The 17,728-nt window shown below is 34.2% G+C and overlaps 3 protein-coding genes across 6 annotated transcripts; 2 read left to right on the top strand and 1 right to left on the bottom strand.

Annotated features, from left to right (window-relative positions):
• The first annotated feature begins 3,519 nt into the window (after positions 1-3,519).
• On the top strand, positions 3,520-6,642 carry LOC112796245 (probable ribose-5-phosphate isomerase 4, chloroplastic). Of its 3 annotated transcripts, none has more exons than XM_025838617.3 (9): positions 3,520-3,963; positions 4,348-4,475; positions 4,684-4,753; positions 4,955-5,059; positions 5,173-5,268; positions 5,350-5,406; positions 5,673-5,790; positions 5,880-5,946; positions 6,294-6,642. In XM_025838617.3, exons 1-9 carry the CDS (start codon positions 3,781-3,783, stop codon positions 6,364-6,366), a joined length of 897 nt encoding a protein of 298 aa, XP_025694402.1. In that variant the 5' UTR covers positions 3,520-3,780; the 3' UTR covers positions 6,367-6,642. The 3 variants fall into 3 exon arrangements, with proteins under 3 accessions (XP_025694402.1, XP_072091160.1, XP_025694403.1); XM_025838618.3 differs by having other exon boundaries at positions 3,704-3,963; positions 4,382-4,475; XM_072235059.1 differs by lacking the exon at positions 5,350-5,406 and having other exon boundaries at positions 3,628-3,963.
• Positions 6,643-7,503: 861 nt separating this feature from the next.
• Positions 7,504-10,952, top strand: LOC112796244 (coatomer subunit epsilon-1). Its single transcript, XM_025838614.3, has 6 exons — positions 7,504-8,438; positions 8,520-8,671; positions 8,963-9,098; positions 9,180-9,335; positions 9,680-9,759; positions 10,570-10,952. Exons 1-6 carry the CDS (start codon positions 8,187-8,189, stop codon positions 10,661-10,663), a joined length of 870 nt encoding a protein of 289 aa, XP_025694399.1. The 5' UTR covers positions 7,504-8,186; the 3' UTR covers positions 10,664-10,952.
• A 1,101-nt stretch (positions 10,953-12,053) lies between these two features.
• Positions 12,054-16,472, bottom strand: LOC112796243 (UDP-arabinose 4-epimerase 1). Of its 2 annotated transcripts, none has more exons than XM_025838610.2 (11): positions 16,179-16,472; positions 15,145-15,264; positions 14,711-14,835; positions 14,238-14,351; positions 14,036-14,143; positions 13,832-13,923; positions 13,548-13,689; positions 13,341-13,435; positions 13,030-13,159; positions 12,623-12,767; positions 12,054-12,498 (listed from the first exon to the last, which is right to left on the bottom strand). In XM_025838610.2, the coding sequence occupies exons 2-11, from the start codon at positions 15,203-15,205 to the stop codon at positions 12,263-12,265; spliced, it is 1,248 nt and encodes a 415-aa protein (XP_025694395.1). In that variant the 5' UTR covers positions 15,206-15,264; positions 16,179-16,472; the 3' UTR covers positions 12,054-12,262. The 2 variants fall into 2 exon arrangements, with proteins under 2 accessions (XP_025694395.1, XP_025694396.1); XM_025838611.3 differs by having other exon boundaries at positions 15,981-16,323.
• Positions 16,473-17,728: the final 1,256 nt, after the last annotated feature.

The raw sequence follows: 17,728 nt of genomic DNA, 5'->3' as shown, positions 1-17,728 counted from the left end.
CTCCCAAAAATACTTTCACTATATAACGTACATCCATACATACCATAGAACTTACAGAAACTCATAAAGGTATATATATATATATATATATATATATATAATATTAAAAGCATTATCCAATACAATTCCTATCCCTCTTACAAAATATCTCAAGATAAAGGCGAGGGTACAATAAATAATAATCTAAAGCATACAGAGCATCACAACAACAACTAAGTAAACTCTTCGTGATTTCTGCGCCCATATCCTGAAAGGGAAAAAATATAAGGGGTGAGAATATCATCCTCGAAAGGGTTCTCAGTAGAGGGTTTTTGAGAATTACTATAATAGGATACGTGAAGATAAACCGTACCAGTGATCAATAATCGTCTTATGCCTCCTTTCAAAAACAACGGTTTACAAATAAAGAGAAATCTGAAATCTTTTCTGAAAAGAGGAAATTGTTCATTTAAAACAAGATTCAAAAGCCTTTCAAAAGGTTTATCTATATTGAACCAAAATAGCCTTTCATACATTTCCAAACCAGAAACACAAAACTGAAACCAATCATCGGTCCATCTCATTTCAACCACGGCCCTAGGCCCAAACAATCCAACCATCAACCAATCACCACAATCCAACAGAGTCCCAGATGCAAACACAGATAGGAAGTTCAACCACAAACAAACAATTACAGCAAGTAGAACAATTAGCAATTAATCACAAAGGCAAACCAAGTACAATATGCACACCCAAACAATGTCAGATAGATGCATATGATGCATGCCTGTCCTAGTGGCTGATGATATCATCTGTCGGTTATAGAGCCAACCCGACAAGTCCTGGTAGCTAACCATTGGACTGTCCCTCTGACGTGCATCCCCAACTCGAGTTATACTCATCATAAACTTGATCATAATCATGATTCATATCCATCACCCTCACTGGTGAATATTTACGGGGGTGAGCTCATCCGGGGCTTTCACAGTGCACGGCCACACTTACGACATAAGGTCAGCAGAGTCTCGAGTCTCCACTTGGAGCACGTGGTGGCTAGCCACTGCTTCATCCCAGGGAACTCGTGCCTCTGATAGTGGAAGTGCAAATCACAATTATCAATAATTCAGCATATACATGCATTCATTCTCATCCATGGATCAACATCCGTCTCAGCCATCCGGCTCTCAGTTCATTCCAGAACCAGCCAATATTCATATCATACACAGCCATTTCGGCTCATGGTTCAATCCAGAACCAGCCAATATTCATAATCATACACAGCCATTCCGGCTCACAACAAAATAGCACTTCCACTATCCAACATCATCAAATTCATAAAATCGGCATTTAAGCCATAAATCACTTTTTCTCAAATCATTTCACTTTGAAATCAAGTTTCAACTCTTTTCAGCTTTGGCTTTGAAGATCTCATTTTTCAAATCATCTCAGGCTCATAAGCCAAATTTACTCAAAGTGCATTCCTTTTTTTAAAACAAAACCACTCTTGGTATTCTCTTTCCAAAACTTCCAAAACCATGGCAAGTTAAGGATTTATTTCAAGTATTCAAAATCACCCATCCAACAATGGGATTTTATAACAAAAGTTTCTTGGCAGAGTCCCAAGTCTTTAGGGAAGGTCAACCTATATCAATTCCTTAAAATTCATTGAAACTCTTAAAATCATAGACTCTCGATTTTGAATAAAAAATTCATTCAATTCACTAATTTTACTTGCGATGCGATTTGGATTGGATGAGCAAGGTTGGTGTGCATGCATTCATGCATATGGTGCCTACAATAATGTCGAAAATTGGAATGACGATGACGGTATCCACGTCCATGGTGTTATAGGGATGACAAAATATTTCGAGATACGAAAATTACTGCGAAAATGATCTCAAATGGAGATTCGACGGTAAAAAATATTTTACGCAAAAATGGAGACGGAAGACGAAATTTTTCTGAGGTAGGTGCGGGGACCCGAGCGGAGATTCCCGCCCCATCCTCGTTAATCCCCGAAATTTATAAATTTATATAATTGTCCTTAATAATTTATTTCTCGTATAAATTCTTTAGTCATTTCAGATGATATATATATATATATAATCCTTATTTAAAAAGAGACATTTAAATTTCTTAATCCTCATTTGCATAACCCTTTCTAACGTTGTCCATATTCCACCCAACCGCTCTGCAGTCACTTCCTTGCCACTCTCCCTTCTCATCGCATTGTCACCCCTCACCGTTCCATCACGCTCACTACGTCATTATCTATATTCATGGTGTTCCTTTCCACTCTCCTCTCTGTTGCCACCTCGTCCACTGCTCTATGCTCTGACTTGTCATGGCGTCTCCTACTGCGTTACTTTGAAAGTTATCATCTTATCGTTTAAACTTTTTGTATAAAATCTGTTTTTTTATAAGATGAATATTTTCATCTCTATTTCTATGAAAATTAATAATTAGTCAAAACTATTAGAAAGATGAAAAATGGAATCTCCACAAAAAATAGAATCCTGTAAAAAATGGGGATAGAAAACAATATTTTTTCACGACAAAAAATGAAAATGGGGATAGGAAACAAATTTTGAGACAGGAATGGAGAGGAACAGGAAGGCATTCCTTGTCCCCACCTTGTCCCATTGACATCTCTACATGGTGACCAAGTATGTTGCTGTCAGAAACATATGATAGTGAAATTATTCTAAATGAATATCAAAATCAAGTTATTGGAGTATAATATATATATTGAAATATAAAATATATATTTTAAAAAAAATAAATTATATATTTTATACATAAATAAATAATATTTGATTTAGTGTTAATTTTTTATATACACTTAGTATTTTTATAATAGTCATATTAGGAGAAATTTTTCATATACTCTTAGACTAACGAAATATTTTTATAATAATAATATAATCAAATTTTTATGTTTATAAATTAATTTTTCATGTATATACGAAAAGAATTTGGGTAATTTAATTAAATTTTAAACACCTATTAACCATTAAATGATATTTTTTATGTTTATTATTAAGATGCTAGTATTTATAATCGACGATGTATAAAAGTTAAAAATGATTAGCTAATTTTTTTATATTTCTGAAAAATTTGATAATTTTACTTCGAAAAGAAAGTGATGCTCTAAATTAGCCTTTAATAATTTTTATATTGGATAAATTAATTCTTAAAAAGGTGAAAAAAAAGCATTCATTATTTAGAGAAATAAATAAATATACAAGGCTGGAAAAACAAATCAAACTGTTATTTTTTTATATAACTTAATTTTGATCAACGATAAAATAATTTTATACGTATATCTAATTACGTAATATCATATAAATAAAAATAACTACTTTTTACATCGATCACATAAATGATCATCCAAAAAAAGATATAATTATGTAAAATCTTTTACATTATAAATACATCAAAATTAAACTCTTCTTTATAAATCATAAGTGATTATATTTTTTCTGTAATAAATATTTGTTTTATCATATAAAATATATTTAGTACCGAAGTAAATGTAAAGTATATTAAGTGTTCACCAAAAAATTCTCATCTAGAATGTCTCTGTGTCTTAATAAAATTTTAGAAACACATATAAACTTATTAAAACTTTCTTTGAACTTTGAAGCCTTGAATCTAATTAAAAAGTACATTTTTTTTTAATTTTTGGTAGTGCTTTATTTGTGAGAAAAACTAAATTGTATAAGGAGAAAACATATAAATTTCATTGGTGAAATTGCGTTGCAGAATCCCTTATCCACTCTGCAATAACCACAAAGTGTGATGAACATGAATCAAATGGCTTCTTTAACTTGTTCATCATCTTCATCCTTCTCAACAAAGCTTCCTCTTCATTCCACAACACCTCTAAAAAGAAGAAGAAGAAGCAACCACGATTTTCTAAGAATGGTGACTCGTTCCTGTCTCGATGACAGTTCCGCACTTCTCCGAGCAGCTCAATACACTGTATGCCTACGAAACTTGACTTCCAAGTTCTGCAGCTTTCAAAGTTTGCAACTTTGCAATTTACTCTGTGTGATCAATGTATGGTTTTTCATGCATGCCAATTCAGAATTCACTGGCTTTGTTATCATAATCCCTAGTTTCATGTTTTACTTAGCAATGTTTGTCAAAAAATCCTTTCTCTTTTTGTTGGGTTGCTTTCTGTGAATTAGTTGATACAGTACTGCATTCTTGTTGTTGATGCCTAGTGTTGTAATGTATGCAGCTTTTTGTTGTCCAGATTTTAGGGTTACTAGGCTTATGTTGGGATTAAAACTCCTTTTTTATGCATAGTGATTTTCCATATTGTTGGGAGATGAATGATTTTGTAGATATGCTGTTTGATAGGTAGACACATATGTGAAAAGTGGAATGGTTGTAGGATTGGGGTCTGGTCATGCTTCTGGTATGGCAATTCAGCATTTGGGTCGCCAGCTTCGTACCGGTAATTTGAAGGACATAGTAGGGATTCCCATGTGAGTTCTTCCTCTTTGGCACTTTACATTTCTTCTTCCCTTCCTTTTTTATATTATCAGTCATTACTATGCTGTTTCAATGATGTTAGTTATTTGAATTAGCCATATTTTGAATTTTGGTCACTTTCCGCGATAGAAATATCTTTATACAATGGGAATTTCGATCAAACCAATGAACCGTTGAACCTTAATGCATCGGTTGTTCCAGGTCTGTTGCAAGTGCAAGCGAGGCAGCAAAGTCTGGGATACCATTGGATACCTACCAAGACAGTACTCAAGTGTGCATAAAAATAATTATCTTCTACATTTTCCTTTAATGTTGAGTGTTTCTTGTTTAGAGGATCTTGGTTGCCTGAAACTTGAATTTAAGTAAAAGGTGGAAATGTGTAAAGTAAAGTGGATTTTTTTTCTTCTTTTCATTTTATTCCTCTAATACTTGAAATCTTAGTTCATAATCATTAGCAATTGCTCCATTGTAGATTGATTTTGCCTTTGATGATGCTGATGCTATAGAAGAAGGGACACTTGTGGCTATCATTGGGCGCCGTAAACTGCAAAGTGAGGAATCCATACTGCAGGAGAAGGTGAGACGCAATATATATATATATATATATATATATATATATATATATATATATATATATATATATATATTTGTGAATGTCAATTTTCAATAATTGACTCCCCATTTGTGCAGTCCATACTGTATGCCGCCAATAAACTTGTGTTCATTATCGAAGAAAACCAGTACAAAGGTGGACTGGAAGGTTCTATTCCAGTTTTAATTCAGTCTGTAAGCAGCTATGCAAATTATTTGCTTCGATATTTTTTTCCTGTATATATTTGCCTTTTCTATTCAAGTTTTTCCTTGTAGCCAACCTGGCTGGCAACCGCCGAAGAGATTGATGATATATTTCTGGGCGATGCCGAGGTTAGCAAACAATTCACTTTATATAAACTATGGCTAATGATTTCAGGTGTGAATGGATGCTTTTACCTTAAAAAGTGATGTTGTCATGAAGAGCTCTTTGGAGCTGAATTTATCTCCTTTTGTTTCTACCTTATAGTTAATCAACACAGCTTTTTATGCTCCTCTTTTAATTTCTCATTATCTTAGCCATCTTAGCAAGTTATCGTTCATAATGAAAACTGTATATTATGATGTTCTATTTATTCTTTGTTTTTTGCAAATTGAAGGTTTGGAGAAGACCGGCGATAGGACAAGCAGGTCCATTAGGAGGTGACTTCCCCCTAGTCACCAAAGAAGGATGTAATGTTCTTGATCTTATATTTACTTCTCCAATTGCAAGCCTTGGTAAGTTTTACAGTTATCCTACCTCTTTCAAGATCTAGCCTTGTTATTCGTACGAGTCTATTCAGCTGACTTAGTGATCATACCTGCAGCTGAAGTAGCAAAACGCCTTGATACTGTGGATGGTGTTGTTGACCATGGGGTCGTATCTAAAATCCCGTTAGTTATCTAATCTTAACTTTTATAATCTTTGAAGTTTTGGACAATTGGTTGACAGTGAAACTGATTGAACTAGATAAGATGACGAATATATTGGAAGAATCCGATAGAGCCAAGTGTCTGTTGAGCTCAAAATACTTAGTTGAATGATGTTATGTTCATCAAAATTGGTTAAGAATGCAAGCATGTTCAACATCTTTGTTTGCATTACTGTCTGATGTGATTGAGAATGTTATTACATTGATTTTATTAGTATTCTTCATAGAAGAAAAGTAATTAAAATAAGCAAGGAAATTGGCATGTTTGGAAACACAAATTGAGTTGCTTGTGTTCATTTTGTGATGCAGATGTACAGTGGTAATTGCTTCTCCGAATGGGATGAAAATTTTGGACAAATTGACCGCAGATATAGTGGGATAGGCTACACTTGTTATAGTTATTTAATATTTATATATACCTCTATGGCTCTACCTTGAGGTTTTGAATGTAAATGTGGTTATAGTTGTTCTTAAAGCCTCTTTTCTTCCCTTTATTTATTCATTTATTTTCGTCCTCCCTCCCAAATATTTGTTATATAAGAGGTATGTTTTTGTAAAGATTATGACATGATTGTGACTGTAGGATACTAGCATTATTATTTTTCTCTGTTACTATGTAGAACTATTGCATTAGAATATGACTTTTACTTTCTTTGAATTGTTTTTTTTTTTTAAAGAAAAATGTTTATAAAACTCAAATTTTATAACCAATTTATACTCGCTCAACTTTAGGCACAACTTAACTATTAAATCTGATATTCTCGTTAGCCACTTGATTTAGCTCGAGTTGGATTCACCAAAATTAACTAATTAAGTACAGTTGAGATACCAATGGCCTGAATATCAAAAAAAAAAAAAAGATAAAAATTTTTTATTGAATACACCGCATAGTTACCACAAGGAACCATCAAAGAACAATATTAGAGGATGAGTAAAATTTATTGTTTTTTGTAACATTTAGTCATTAATATTTAAAAGTATGAGATAAAAGTATGTTGTTAGATTACTAAAATAAAGAAATTGGATTGATAGCTAGAAGTGATGGTTAAAAACAATAAATTCTACCGGCCTTTGAGCACTTCTCACCATGAAATAGACACATTTAGTTCTTTTTTCAATTTTTTTGGCACAGTAAATGTTAGGCAGGTAATTCTAAACTCTTCTAAAGAACTTTTTTAAAATTTGAACTCCCATTTTGTTCAAAGATAATTGGGCTATACATTTAAAGAAAATAATTAAAAATCATTAGATAATTTGATATAATTGACTAAATTATTTAACATAACTTATGTTTAAATATTTACTATTATCTTTATTCAAAAATATCTCCATATGAAAAACCACTTTGGTTTTAACCTCAAAACAGAAAAGAATCATTTTTTTTGTCACAAAAAAAATTATATATTTTTACGGTATCTTCTGACCTAACAAATCAATAATTAATTCGTTGAAAATTGAAATTCTATTTAAAAATTTGTTGTTAGCCAATAAATTACTCGTATATAAGTTGAGATTCGAAATCCAAACAAATGAAAATAATGCAGCAGAGGCCTAAGACGAAATGGCAATGATATTGCCTCTTAATCAAGCTGCCCCATTCTCAAATCTCAGCTGAGATTGGGATGAGATTTTTTTCTGGACACGGTGAGAGACGGGCTCTCCCGGCCCACAGCCAGGAAGGACTCGAAAACCAGACCCACGCAACCCGACATTTTCTAATTCAAACTACCTTCCCTTCTCACCATCGCTCATCTCTCTCACTCTCGGACTACTGAACCTCGCCATAAACAACGCTGCTCACTCCCCTGGCCAGCGCTGCGAACATGATTGGATGAGGTTTAAAAAACCTAGTGTGGGTGTGTGAGTAGTGTAATGACAAAAAAAATCCACCTGAAAATAATCAGATATTTTTGTTTTGGTATTAGAAAATAATCAGATTTATTCAGCGTGGGAAGAGTGAGCCCAAGCCGAAGCCCAACAATAAAACAAAAGCAGCCCAGAACGCATTAATACATGACCTGTTTCATTTCCGTTACTGTCAGTAAAAAAAAAAAGTTTCATTTAATCAGTTGTGTCTTTCACTCATCAAATAGCTCAGACACGAATCACTCCCTCTTCGGTTCTTTCTGATCTGAATCTTCTGTGCGCAAAGCTGCTTCTTCTTCTTCGTTCAGATCTGCGTCTGCACCAAACTCTGTAACAATGGCGGCACCGGACCACCTCTTCAACCTTCGCAACAACTTCTACCTTGGCGCATACCAAGCCGCCATCAACAGCAGCGACGGCTCAAACCTCTCACCGGACGACGTCGTCGAGAGGGACTCGCTGGTTCATCGCTGCTACATCGCACTCGGCCAGCTCCAGTTCGTCATCTCCGAGATCGACCAGAACGCCCCCACTCCTCTCCAAGCCGTCAAGCTCCTCGCCCTCTACTTCTCCGGCGCCTCACAAAAGGTTCATCCTCAATTTATCGCCGGAGTCTCCGTAGATCTCGCCAGTTTATCGTGGTTTTGATTTGTTTGGTTGTTGGTGCAGGAATCTGCGATCTCGAGCCTCAAGGAGTGGCTGGCGGATCCAGCAATCGGGAACAACCCTACGCTGAGGTTGATCGCAGGGACGATTTTCTTGCACGAGCAGGACTTCAACGAGGCTCTTAAGTACACCAATGCCGGAGGAACAATGGAATTGTAATTCCTCTTTTTCGTGAATCTCTTATTTGTGAAATGTTTAGTTACTGTTCAATTTGTACGGAACAATTTAATCCAGAAACATGTTAAGTTTGTTGTTGTTGCCGTTTTTATTTTATTAAATTTGGGGGAATAGTGTCGATTTCGATAAGTGGACAAATTGAATTGGATATTAGTTGTGACTTGTGTATGATGTGGTTGTTTGCATCTTCATTTAAGAGGATCTGATTCATTCTATTAGTTTATGGATCGTGTGAGTTTGTTGTGTCAACTTTGGATCTTTGGTTTCAGGCATGCATTGAATGTGCAGATCTTTATTAAGATGCATAGGTCTGATTATGCTGAGAGGCAGCTCAGGATGATGCAGCAGATTGATGAGGATCACACCCTCACACAGCTTGCCAATGCATGGCTAGATTTGGCTGTGGTAAGAAATCAAATTTGAAAAAATTAATTTGATGAATTTGGTAATCATTTTATGAATTTGGTGTGGTTGGTATTATATCAGGGTGGGTCAAAGATCCAAGAGGCACATCTCATCTTCCAGGATTTGTCTGAGAGGTATCAGTCCACCAGTTTGCTCTTGAATGGGAAGGCTGTTTGCTGCATGCACATGGGTAACTTTGACGAAGCTGAAACCCTTTTGGTTGAAGCACTGAACAAGGCAAGTTTTAGCTGGTTGATTTGATATATCTCCTTGAAGTTCTGCAATTGCTGTTAATTCATACTGCTTGTTTCTGTTAACTTTATTCACTTTAGAATGAATCTGAATAGTTTTCCTTGTATGATTTGCATAAATTGTTGAATGAATGAATGAATGTTGCCAGAAATTTCACACTTCATCTCTAACTGAATATTCATATATTCTCTCTGGTGATTCTTGGCTTCTAGACTTTATAGGGCTTTAAGAAATGTTACAATAGCGTTTGACAAGACTTTTTTTTTTCCTTGGGGGAGAAAAAGACAAATTTTGTATGTAGTTAACAAAGTTTTTTGTGATCTTTACAGGATGCCAGGGATCCAGAAACTCTAGCTAATCTAGTTGTATGCTGTCTTCACCTTGGCAAGCCATCTTCTAAATCATTCAGGTAAACTGTCAGAACACCATTATTGTCTGTTTCCTTCTCTGAATGAGTGGTTGCGTCTTTAGTGGAGCCCTTTTTTGGCTTTCCCCATCTGTAGTATATCTCCTTGTATTTCAATCGAAATCAAGCTAGAATTGATATAGAGGGCTGAATCACTTGCACCCTAAGAAGTGTTATTCAATAATCAACCTAGCAGGTAATATTTGTAGTTTGAATATGTACACGATAGCTGGTGTCCTTAGTCACAGGCTCATAGCATTTTAGCGTAAAATGGTAGTACTTGGTGATGAATGTAAGGAAGTAGGAGTTCAAAAATCAATTGGATTAATTGCTTTATAAGATTCAATTCTTTACTGCATAAGTCGTTTAAAGCACCTGAATATGGTGCTAAGATTTATATAAATTCAGGTGATTGAAATCTTTTTAAGTTTATACTGGTGTGGTCTGGCTATATACCCTAGGGCATATCTGTGTGCTTGAAGTGGGAAATCTAATGTAGCCGTTATTCATGTTCCAGACTGGTTATATTTGAAGTTTACTTTTAATTAAACAATAATTTTATGGTTGACAAACTGATATTGTAGAAGCCAATCAGCACTGTGGTTCTCTGTCTATCCTATTTTCATCCCATTGGTGTGTCAATGCTGAACTTGTTAGGTTAAGATAAAGATTATTAACATATTATTTAATGATAGTATTAAATTAAAACAACAGCATTATACTAAGATACTGCATAGTTCACGGGACTGAAATAAAGTCTAGCTCATATTATGAGAGGATATTTCACTAATGAGTGATTGGTTTGTTTTGCAGTCAGCTGAAACTTTCACACCCGGACCATGTACTGGTTAAACGAGTAACAACAGCCGAAGAAAGCTTTGATAGAGCGCTGCAATCATTTTCTTGATGAGTTAATGATTGATTTCTTGAGATTCGAATGGTGTGTCGTCTTCCAGTGCAATTGTTACACTTAATCATGGCTATTGTATTGGTTACAGAATTTTATTTTATCGTACAATGTGTTTCATATTATTAGAACATAATTAGTTGGGAAATGTCATAGGATCCAAATTTGATGACAATGTTTTGTTTACTTGAGTCTTGATGTGTAAAAGCTACAGCTCATTAATTTTGAATCTACTTCATTTTCGTCTTGTACATTTTACAGTAAAAGTAAGAAATATCATTGGGTGAAACGGAATTGCAGTGATCTAATTTGTGAACTGTGAGCATTTGGTTTTCCCTAGTTAAAAAGGAAACAACTACTTGGTTTGAGTGGTTCAGCAACAAATGAACATGGAGCTCGAGGAATTTTGGGCATTGCTAGACAACAATATTTAATAGCAGTGAGTATATAGTTGTATATATATACTTGTTTTTCATGTTTACTAGTAGTCTTGGATTGAAATTAAATTACTTCCTTTGATATGGTTGCAATTACTTATGCAAATAAAAGCTAGGTTTGCACAAATGGAATTTTGATGGCTGCATACATTCCAAATTCTAAAAACCTACATGCGCCGCTCGCTCTCTCTCTTTCATATTCAACATGATGCCATACTTGATATGGAAAAATTATTAGCATCAGAGTTTATCAGTAACTAATAATTAATCTTTGGTATCAGCTGCACACATTAAGGGCACTTTTTAACGACACTGCAATCAGAAAGTTTACATAGAAAATGCAAAACAAATGTAAATTTTTAAGTTTCTTTATGCATTAAATGCATTGAAAAGATCAATTTTTTTTTTTTACTTTTATTCTCTTAAACCATGGTGGTCTTAAAATGATTACAATTATTTACCAGCAAAGCATTAAAAATTTGAACATAATAAATATATAAGGGAAAAACACTTCAAAGATTATAAGTACGGAGTAACAAAATCAATGATGCAAAAACTGTCGGCAAAATGAAAGATCAATTCGTGGGCTCGAGTTGCTCTATCCAGCGGAGACACATTGAGCCACAGATTTCTGTTTCAACCTTTCACGTGCAAACTGTCACACACTCTTAATACCAGACCAATTTGTTGACCCACAAAGAATATGAATAGACAGGAAGAAGCTCTTTTATTTATTTCTTATGAAAATAGCTATTTTCTTGGCCAATAAAGAATAAGCTAAATTCTATTTTGTGTTTATTGTTTGGCTGCTTTTTCGGTGATCAGGACCTCTCAATGTTTACGTTAGCACGAAAATCATAATCTCGTTTAATATTTTTAATTTTAATTATGGAAAAAGCTATAATGCAAGCATACTTTTCTTTTTGTGTTTCAACTTGAAATAAATCTACAAATTTAAGTAAATTCTGGTCAATGCTGCATTAGCCAGAGCATTCATTATATTATTGAATCATTGTGTGGTTGAATTACATGTAAGTATAATAATGAATGAAGCTACCAACCCTCTCTATATGAACAAAAAATCAGCCTAACATACATGTATGAGAGCAATCAAAGGGGCAGCTGATATGGTTTGCTATGCTAAAAAGCTTTCTAGAAAGCTTCAGATTGCAGAGGCGATCCCGTAACCGTCACGGTGGTATTTCTGCCACTTCCATGCAACCTGCAAACTCTTCTCGAGGTCAGTGTGTTGCGCAGTCCAATTCAGTTCGACTCTGATCTTTGTTGGATCGCTATACACCTCGGCATAGTCACCTGGCCGGCGCGGAAGATAGTCTACCTTAATGTCCACCCCGGTAGCCTTCTTGCAAGCATCCACAAACTCCTTGACTGATCTACCTGAAAAAGAAAAAAAAACAACCGCCTAGCATGAGAATCTTGAGATAACCAAGAAAACCGGGTTTGATTTCTCAAGAAAATTTCTGCAGTGTGGTTCATATCCAAAGTGCTAACTAAAACCTACCCTTTCCGGTGCCAACATTGTAGATCCCAACTTTACCAGGTTCTGCCTTTTGAAGAGCTTTTACATGAGCATCAACCAAGTCAGTTACGTCAATATAATCCCGAATGCATGTTCCATCTGGTGTTTTATAATCTGTTCCTTTAACCTGCAAGGTCACAGCAACCAAAATGAACACAGGAAAGATGAAAGCGACAATTATTTGGAAACGGTGACAGTAAAGATGAAAAAATTGACAAGCACAACTATGCGTCGAATGTTAAGTATGAATTATCGATTCTCCAAACTATGCATCAAAGGTTTAGTTCCATGATTAATCCCCTAGACGGATTTTATATTTTTCTGACTTAAGTAAATAATTTACAATTCCTTTTCAGACGATTAAATGATGACAATGGCCGGCGGCATACCTTTAAGCCAGATGTAATACTACGAGCTGCATCAAAGCAGGCACCTGAAATACGACCATGCTCGCGTAGTTCAGGTCTTGGAGCCTCACCTAATCTGCCCTCGGGATCAGATCCAATCACATTGAAGTATCTAGATGGCAAAAGAAAAGTTATCAACGATAAGCATATAAGCAAAACCTAAATTATTAAATTTCTACCTAATATGCATGACATTTGAACCATGCACACCTTGCATGGTTTCAGCAAAAACAAGATATACTAAGAATCATTGATAATGATGGGAAATCAGGAATGTAATGTAAAAGACAAACCTCAAAATCATTACTGCCATCTTCGAATTTTTGGAAAAATCAATGATAATATCTTCTGCCATCTTCTTGGCTTTTCCATATGGATTAATTGGATGCTGACATTGGAAAATACCCATATCTATCAAAGACATTACAAGAAGCAAAAAAAAAAAAAAAGCAAAGATTTGTCAACCAAAGTCCTTAAATCAGACCACATTAGATTCCAACCTGTTCTGTTTCTTCTGTAATGGGCATCTTTTCAGGTTCCCCATATGTGGCGCATGTGCTAGAATATATCAATGTCTTCACACCATACTTGGCCATATTCTCCACTACCAACAAAGTATTTGATGTGATATTATGATAATACCTAACACAAAAGTAAGTTCATTAAATAAACAAAAGTATAACAGAGAAAAATGAATTTTACATCAAAGCATCTCATCTACATCTCATAAAAATAACTTATTAGTAGTGATTCACATCCCTAAAGAAAAGCTTCAAGTACTTACTTAAGAGGATACATTGTGCTTTCTCCGACATATGCGACAGCAGCAAAGTGCATGACAGCATCGAATTTATTCTCCGAGAATATTTTATCAACCTGATTCCTAGTTAAGTAGACAATCTTTTTGGCATTCTCTAACATGTGCTTCAATCAGAATTAAAATCAACACCAAAAGAAACCTTGTAACAAGGAAAGATAATAAGGATACAGATTTTGGATCTCCCAAGTCAGCATATATAAATTGAAGCCTTCCAGGTTCCGAAAATAAGTTTTGAAGAACCCTCACAGCACCCAAATTTCCTCGTGAAAGGTTATCCTGCAATGCCGAACATTCATTATGTCCAATGCACAAACAATAGTGAGCGTGTTGACCTTATCCGATAAGATTTGAATATTTTGAAGACACATACCACTATGGTGACACGGTAATTGTCTTTCAGGAGTCGCAGGGCGGCATGTGAACCAATATATCCGGCACCCCCTGTCACCAAAACGTGAGTGACCCCTGGTTCACGAATGGAAAACTGGAGAAAAAGGAAAAGGAGAAGAATAAATAAGATGACGGAATAACTTAGACTTTTTAGATAGAAATATAACACGAAACTAAAACAAAAAAGGGACAAAAGAAAACTGGAAAGAACTTTGTCTATCTTCTACAAATTTCTTCTTAAGGATGGCCCTCTATTATTCATTCCTCTGGTTTCTTTTAACATTTATCCATCCGAATCGACAATGCTGGAAGTTAGAAGAACAATATATTCACTTTAAGGAATTTTTTTCATTAGCAAAAATCGACTGCCAAATAAGCATTTATGCAGCTATGACATTGAATTCGAAAAAAACTTCATCAACATAAACAGTAAATGTCACATTATAGGGTTACCGGACTAGGTGAATTCAACGATGGAGATCTCTTGATCATGATAATGCATAATGTTGTTAATGCTGCAGCAAGCAAAATTTTTCCAAAATAATTGCCCTTCCTTTTTGGATCCACATAGTCCATGCCTAAAAGAAAAACAAACACAAGTAAGAATATATATATCCAAACTTCAATTATAAGTAAAAAGAAATTATTTAGTAAACAACCAAGCAACATGAAATAAACTACAGAAATTTCGCAATTGACAACTTGTGCATTGTCAATTACAAACATGATGGTATAAACATGCATCCCACCTACCCTATACCTAGAAAAGGATCTTTTCAATTCTTAACTTAAAATTGATGACCCTCTAAGTATCCAAGCTTCATTGAATATAAATATAGAGATGGCATGCCCTAATATGTGCTCTAATTGGGCAGACATAATCATACCTCCCAACGACATAGCTCGGGTTGCCCTTGGCTGACTTCGGGACCTACCAATATTTAGCATTTGCAAAATCAATAAGGTTTTCCTCCCCAATATCAGTGATCACATCAAGCTCCACTCCCCTGGAAAAACAGACAGTATAAGCTTTATGATTATTATTATTTTCAAAAACAAATACAAAACCAAGAACACAGTTCAAAATATGATATCAAAATGTTCAGACATTAAAGACCATACAACTTTTGCAATCAAAAGAAACCCCCCACCAATAAATATTTGAAAACACAAAGCTGTTGCTGATGGAAGACAAAGTAGCTAGAAATGTAAGATCCATAGAACCCCAGAAGAAGAAAATCTTAAAGCAAACTAATGAAAGCTGAAAATCCCCCTCTTCATATTTCACAACAACATTGCAAAAGGCATGCACAAAATCATCCACCACCACAAAAAAAAGAGACGAGACAATTTTCAAGTTTTGAAAAAACAAAGCATCAAAAGTGTATCCAGAACCACCTACAGGAAAACAGTTTCAAAAATTTCAAAAGAGGAACAAACTGTTTCAACAAACCAAATCAAAACAATTCCCAAGATCCAACAAATGAAAGGAGAAGCAAAATTGAAAGTGCTTATCACTTCAACAAAACTTCAGTAGTAATCATTAATCAACAATTCAAGTTCAGCAACCCCTTCACCACCATCCACCCAAAATAAAAAGAGATGCTCTGTAACCATCAGAAACCTAGAAAAAATTTGAAGATCAAGCGCCAACCAGCAACAGTATACAAACAACCATTTCGGGAAGGAAAAAAAAATAAGTGAGGGGCTTCTAGTTCAGTACCCAACAAACAGAGGTAGATAAAAAAGAACACTTTTCACAACAATTGTTGTTGGAAGGAGAATTTTATTAAGAAAAAAAGATAAATTTAAAGTAACCCTCTATAGAGTTGCCCAGAAGAGCAGAAGATCTTGCAGAGTGAAAAAGAATGAAACTTTAACGGTTTTGTGCACCCATTCAGAGTAAGGGAATAGAAAGTACCAAATTTTGGGCAGACCCAGAAGAAAAAAAAATAGAGAATGTGAAGGTAGAAGCAGGGAAGGTGTAGCCGGTGCTGGAGAGAGAGAGAGAGAGAGAGAGAGAGAGAGAGATGAGAGAAGAAGAAAAGAAGAAGAGAGGGTCTCCTAAATAGGTGTCTGCGTCCATGTTGTCAAAGAGTTACAGGCGAAGACAGAGTCCACAATCCACACTCCACACCCAACACCATCGTATTCCATTTTTCCATACACTTCTATTTTTCTTCAAAATAAAATAAACTCTAAAATGATAAAATCTAAATCAATCTCTATCAATTTTTTAAAAAATAATAATATAAATTAATTTATCTAATTTTGTACTAAATTTTGATGGAAAAATTAATGTCTAATAAATATAAGATTAAGAGTTGACTGGATAATTAAAATTTGTTGAGAATTAAATTTTACAACTAAAAGTTTTTTTAAGATTGGTTTTAGATATTATTAAAAAATATTTTTTTAAAAGGATTAACTTTTTTAGAAGATTTCGTTCATTTTTTAAGAAGATTAATTTGTTGAAATTATGTTATTTCTCTTTATATTTTGCGTTCTTCGTCCTCTTTCTTTTCCTTCTTCTTCTCCTTTTTTGTGTTTTTCCTTTTTTTTTGTGTATTTCATCTTCATCGTCGTTTTTTTATTATTGTTGTTGTTGCTACAATTTTTTTTCCATCCTCTTCTTTCTATTGATTTTGTAACATTATGTATTTTTTTCTTCTTTATTTGATTTTTTTCTTACAAGAAGAATTATGAGAATATAAAATAAGAAAAGGAAGAAGAAAACGCAATAGAAGATGAAGAAGATAAGGAGGAAGAGGAAGAGTTTTGAATTATGTAGAATTTATCAGCATACATACACCGAAGATTCTTAAACAATGCACTCGAATATCTTTAAGTTACACCCAAATATTTTTGTGTTACACCCAAATTTGCTGCAAATATAGAAAAATATTTTCACTAATGCTGCATTTTTTTCTTCTTCTTTTTTCCTTATTTCTTTCTTTCTTTTAGTTTAATGAATGTAAGTTTATCCTCTTCAAAGTAATTTTGCAACATTATGCGTTTTTTCTTCTTTTTTGTTTGATATTTTTGTTTTTATTCTTGTTAAAAGAGTAAAACAAGAAGAAACTTGATAAGATAAAATAAAAAGGAAACGATGAATAAGAAGAAAAAGATGATGATGACAACGAAGAAAAGAAGAAGAAGATGGTGATGATGATGAAAAAAAGAAGAAAAATCAGTAGAAGATGAGGAGGAGGAAGAAGAAGAGTTTTGAACTATGCAGAATTTATCAGCGCACATACACCAAAAATTCTTAAACAATACACTCAAATATCTTCGAGTTATACCCAAATATCTTCGTGTTACACCTAAATTTGCTGCAAATATAGAAAAATGTTTTCCTCTAATGTTGTATTTTTTTTCTTCTTTTTTTTCTTATTTCTTTCTTTCTTTTAGTTGAATGAATGTAAGTTCATCCTCTTTAAAGTAATTTTACAGTATTATGTGTTTTTTCTT

This window comes from Arachis hypogaea, chromosome 4 (assembly GCF_003086295.3).
Source record: "Arachis hypogaea cultivar Tifrunner chromosome 4, arahy.Tifrunner.gnm2.J5K5, whole genome shotgun sequence".
In the NCBI taxonomy this organism is placed as follows: Eukaryota; Viridiplantae; Streptophyta; class Magnoliopsida; order Fabales; family Fabaceae; genus Arachis; species Arachis hypogaea.
Note: the sequence above shows the minus strand (reverse complement) of the source record. Positions and strands in the feature narration are given on the sequence as shown.

What these genes read in the sequence shown, in the direction of transcription:
- LOC112796245 (XM_025838617.3), top strand. Translation starts at nt 3,781, where the DNA reads ATGAACATGAATCAAATGGCTTCTTTAACTTGTTCATCATCTTCATCC. An exon ending in CCTACCAAGACAGTACTCAA is followed by an intron (nt 4,754 to 4,954) that starts GTGTGCATAAAA and finishes GCTCCATTGTAG; the next exon opens with ATTGATTTTGCCTTTGATGA. An exon ending in TTCCAGTTTTAATTCAGTCT is followed by an intron (nt 5,269 to 5,349) that starts GTAAGCAGCTAT and finishes TTTTCCTTGTAG; the next exon opens with CCAACCTGGCTGGCAACCGC.
- LOC112796244 (XM_025838614.3), top strand. Translation starts at nt 8,187, where the DNA reads ATGGCGGCACCGGACCACCTCTTCAACCTTCGCAACAACTTCTACCTT. An exon ending in TCTCCGGCGCCTCACAAAAG is followed by an intron (nt 8,439 to 8,519) that starts GTTCATCCTCAA and finishes TTGTTGGTGCAG; the next exon opens with GAATCTGCGATCTCGAGCCT. An exon ending in GCCGGAGGAACAATGGAATT is followed by an intron (nt 8,672 to 8,962) that starts GTAATTCCTCTT and finishes CTTTGGTTTCAG; the next exon opens with GCATGCATTGAATGTGCAGA.
- LOC112796243 (XM_025838610.2), bottom strand. Translation starts at nt 15,205, where the DNA reads ATGCTAAATATTGGTAGGTCCCGAAGTCAGCCAAGGGCAACCCGAGCT. An exon ending in CGTTGAATTCACCTAGTCCG is followed by an intron (nt 14,352 to 14,710) that starts GTAACCCTATAA and finishes CTTTTTCTCCAG; the next exon opens with TTTTCCATTCGTGAACCAGG. An exon ending in CAATGTTGGCACCGGAAAGG is followed by an intron (nt 12,499 to 12,622) that starts GTAGGTTTTAGT and finishes TTTCTTTTTCAG; the next exon opens with GTAGATCAGTCAAGGAGTTT.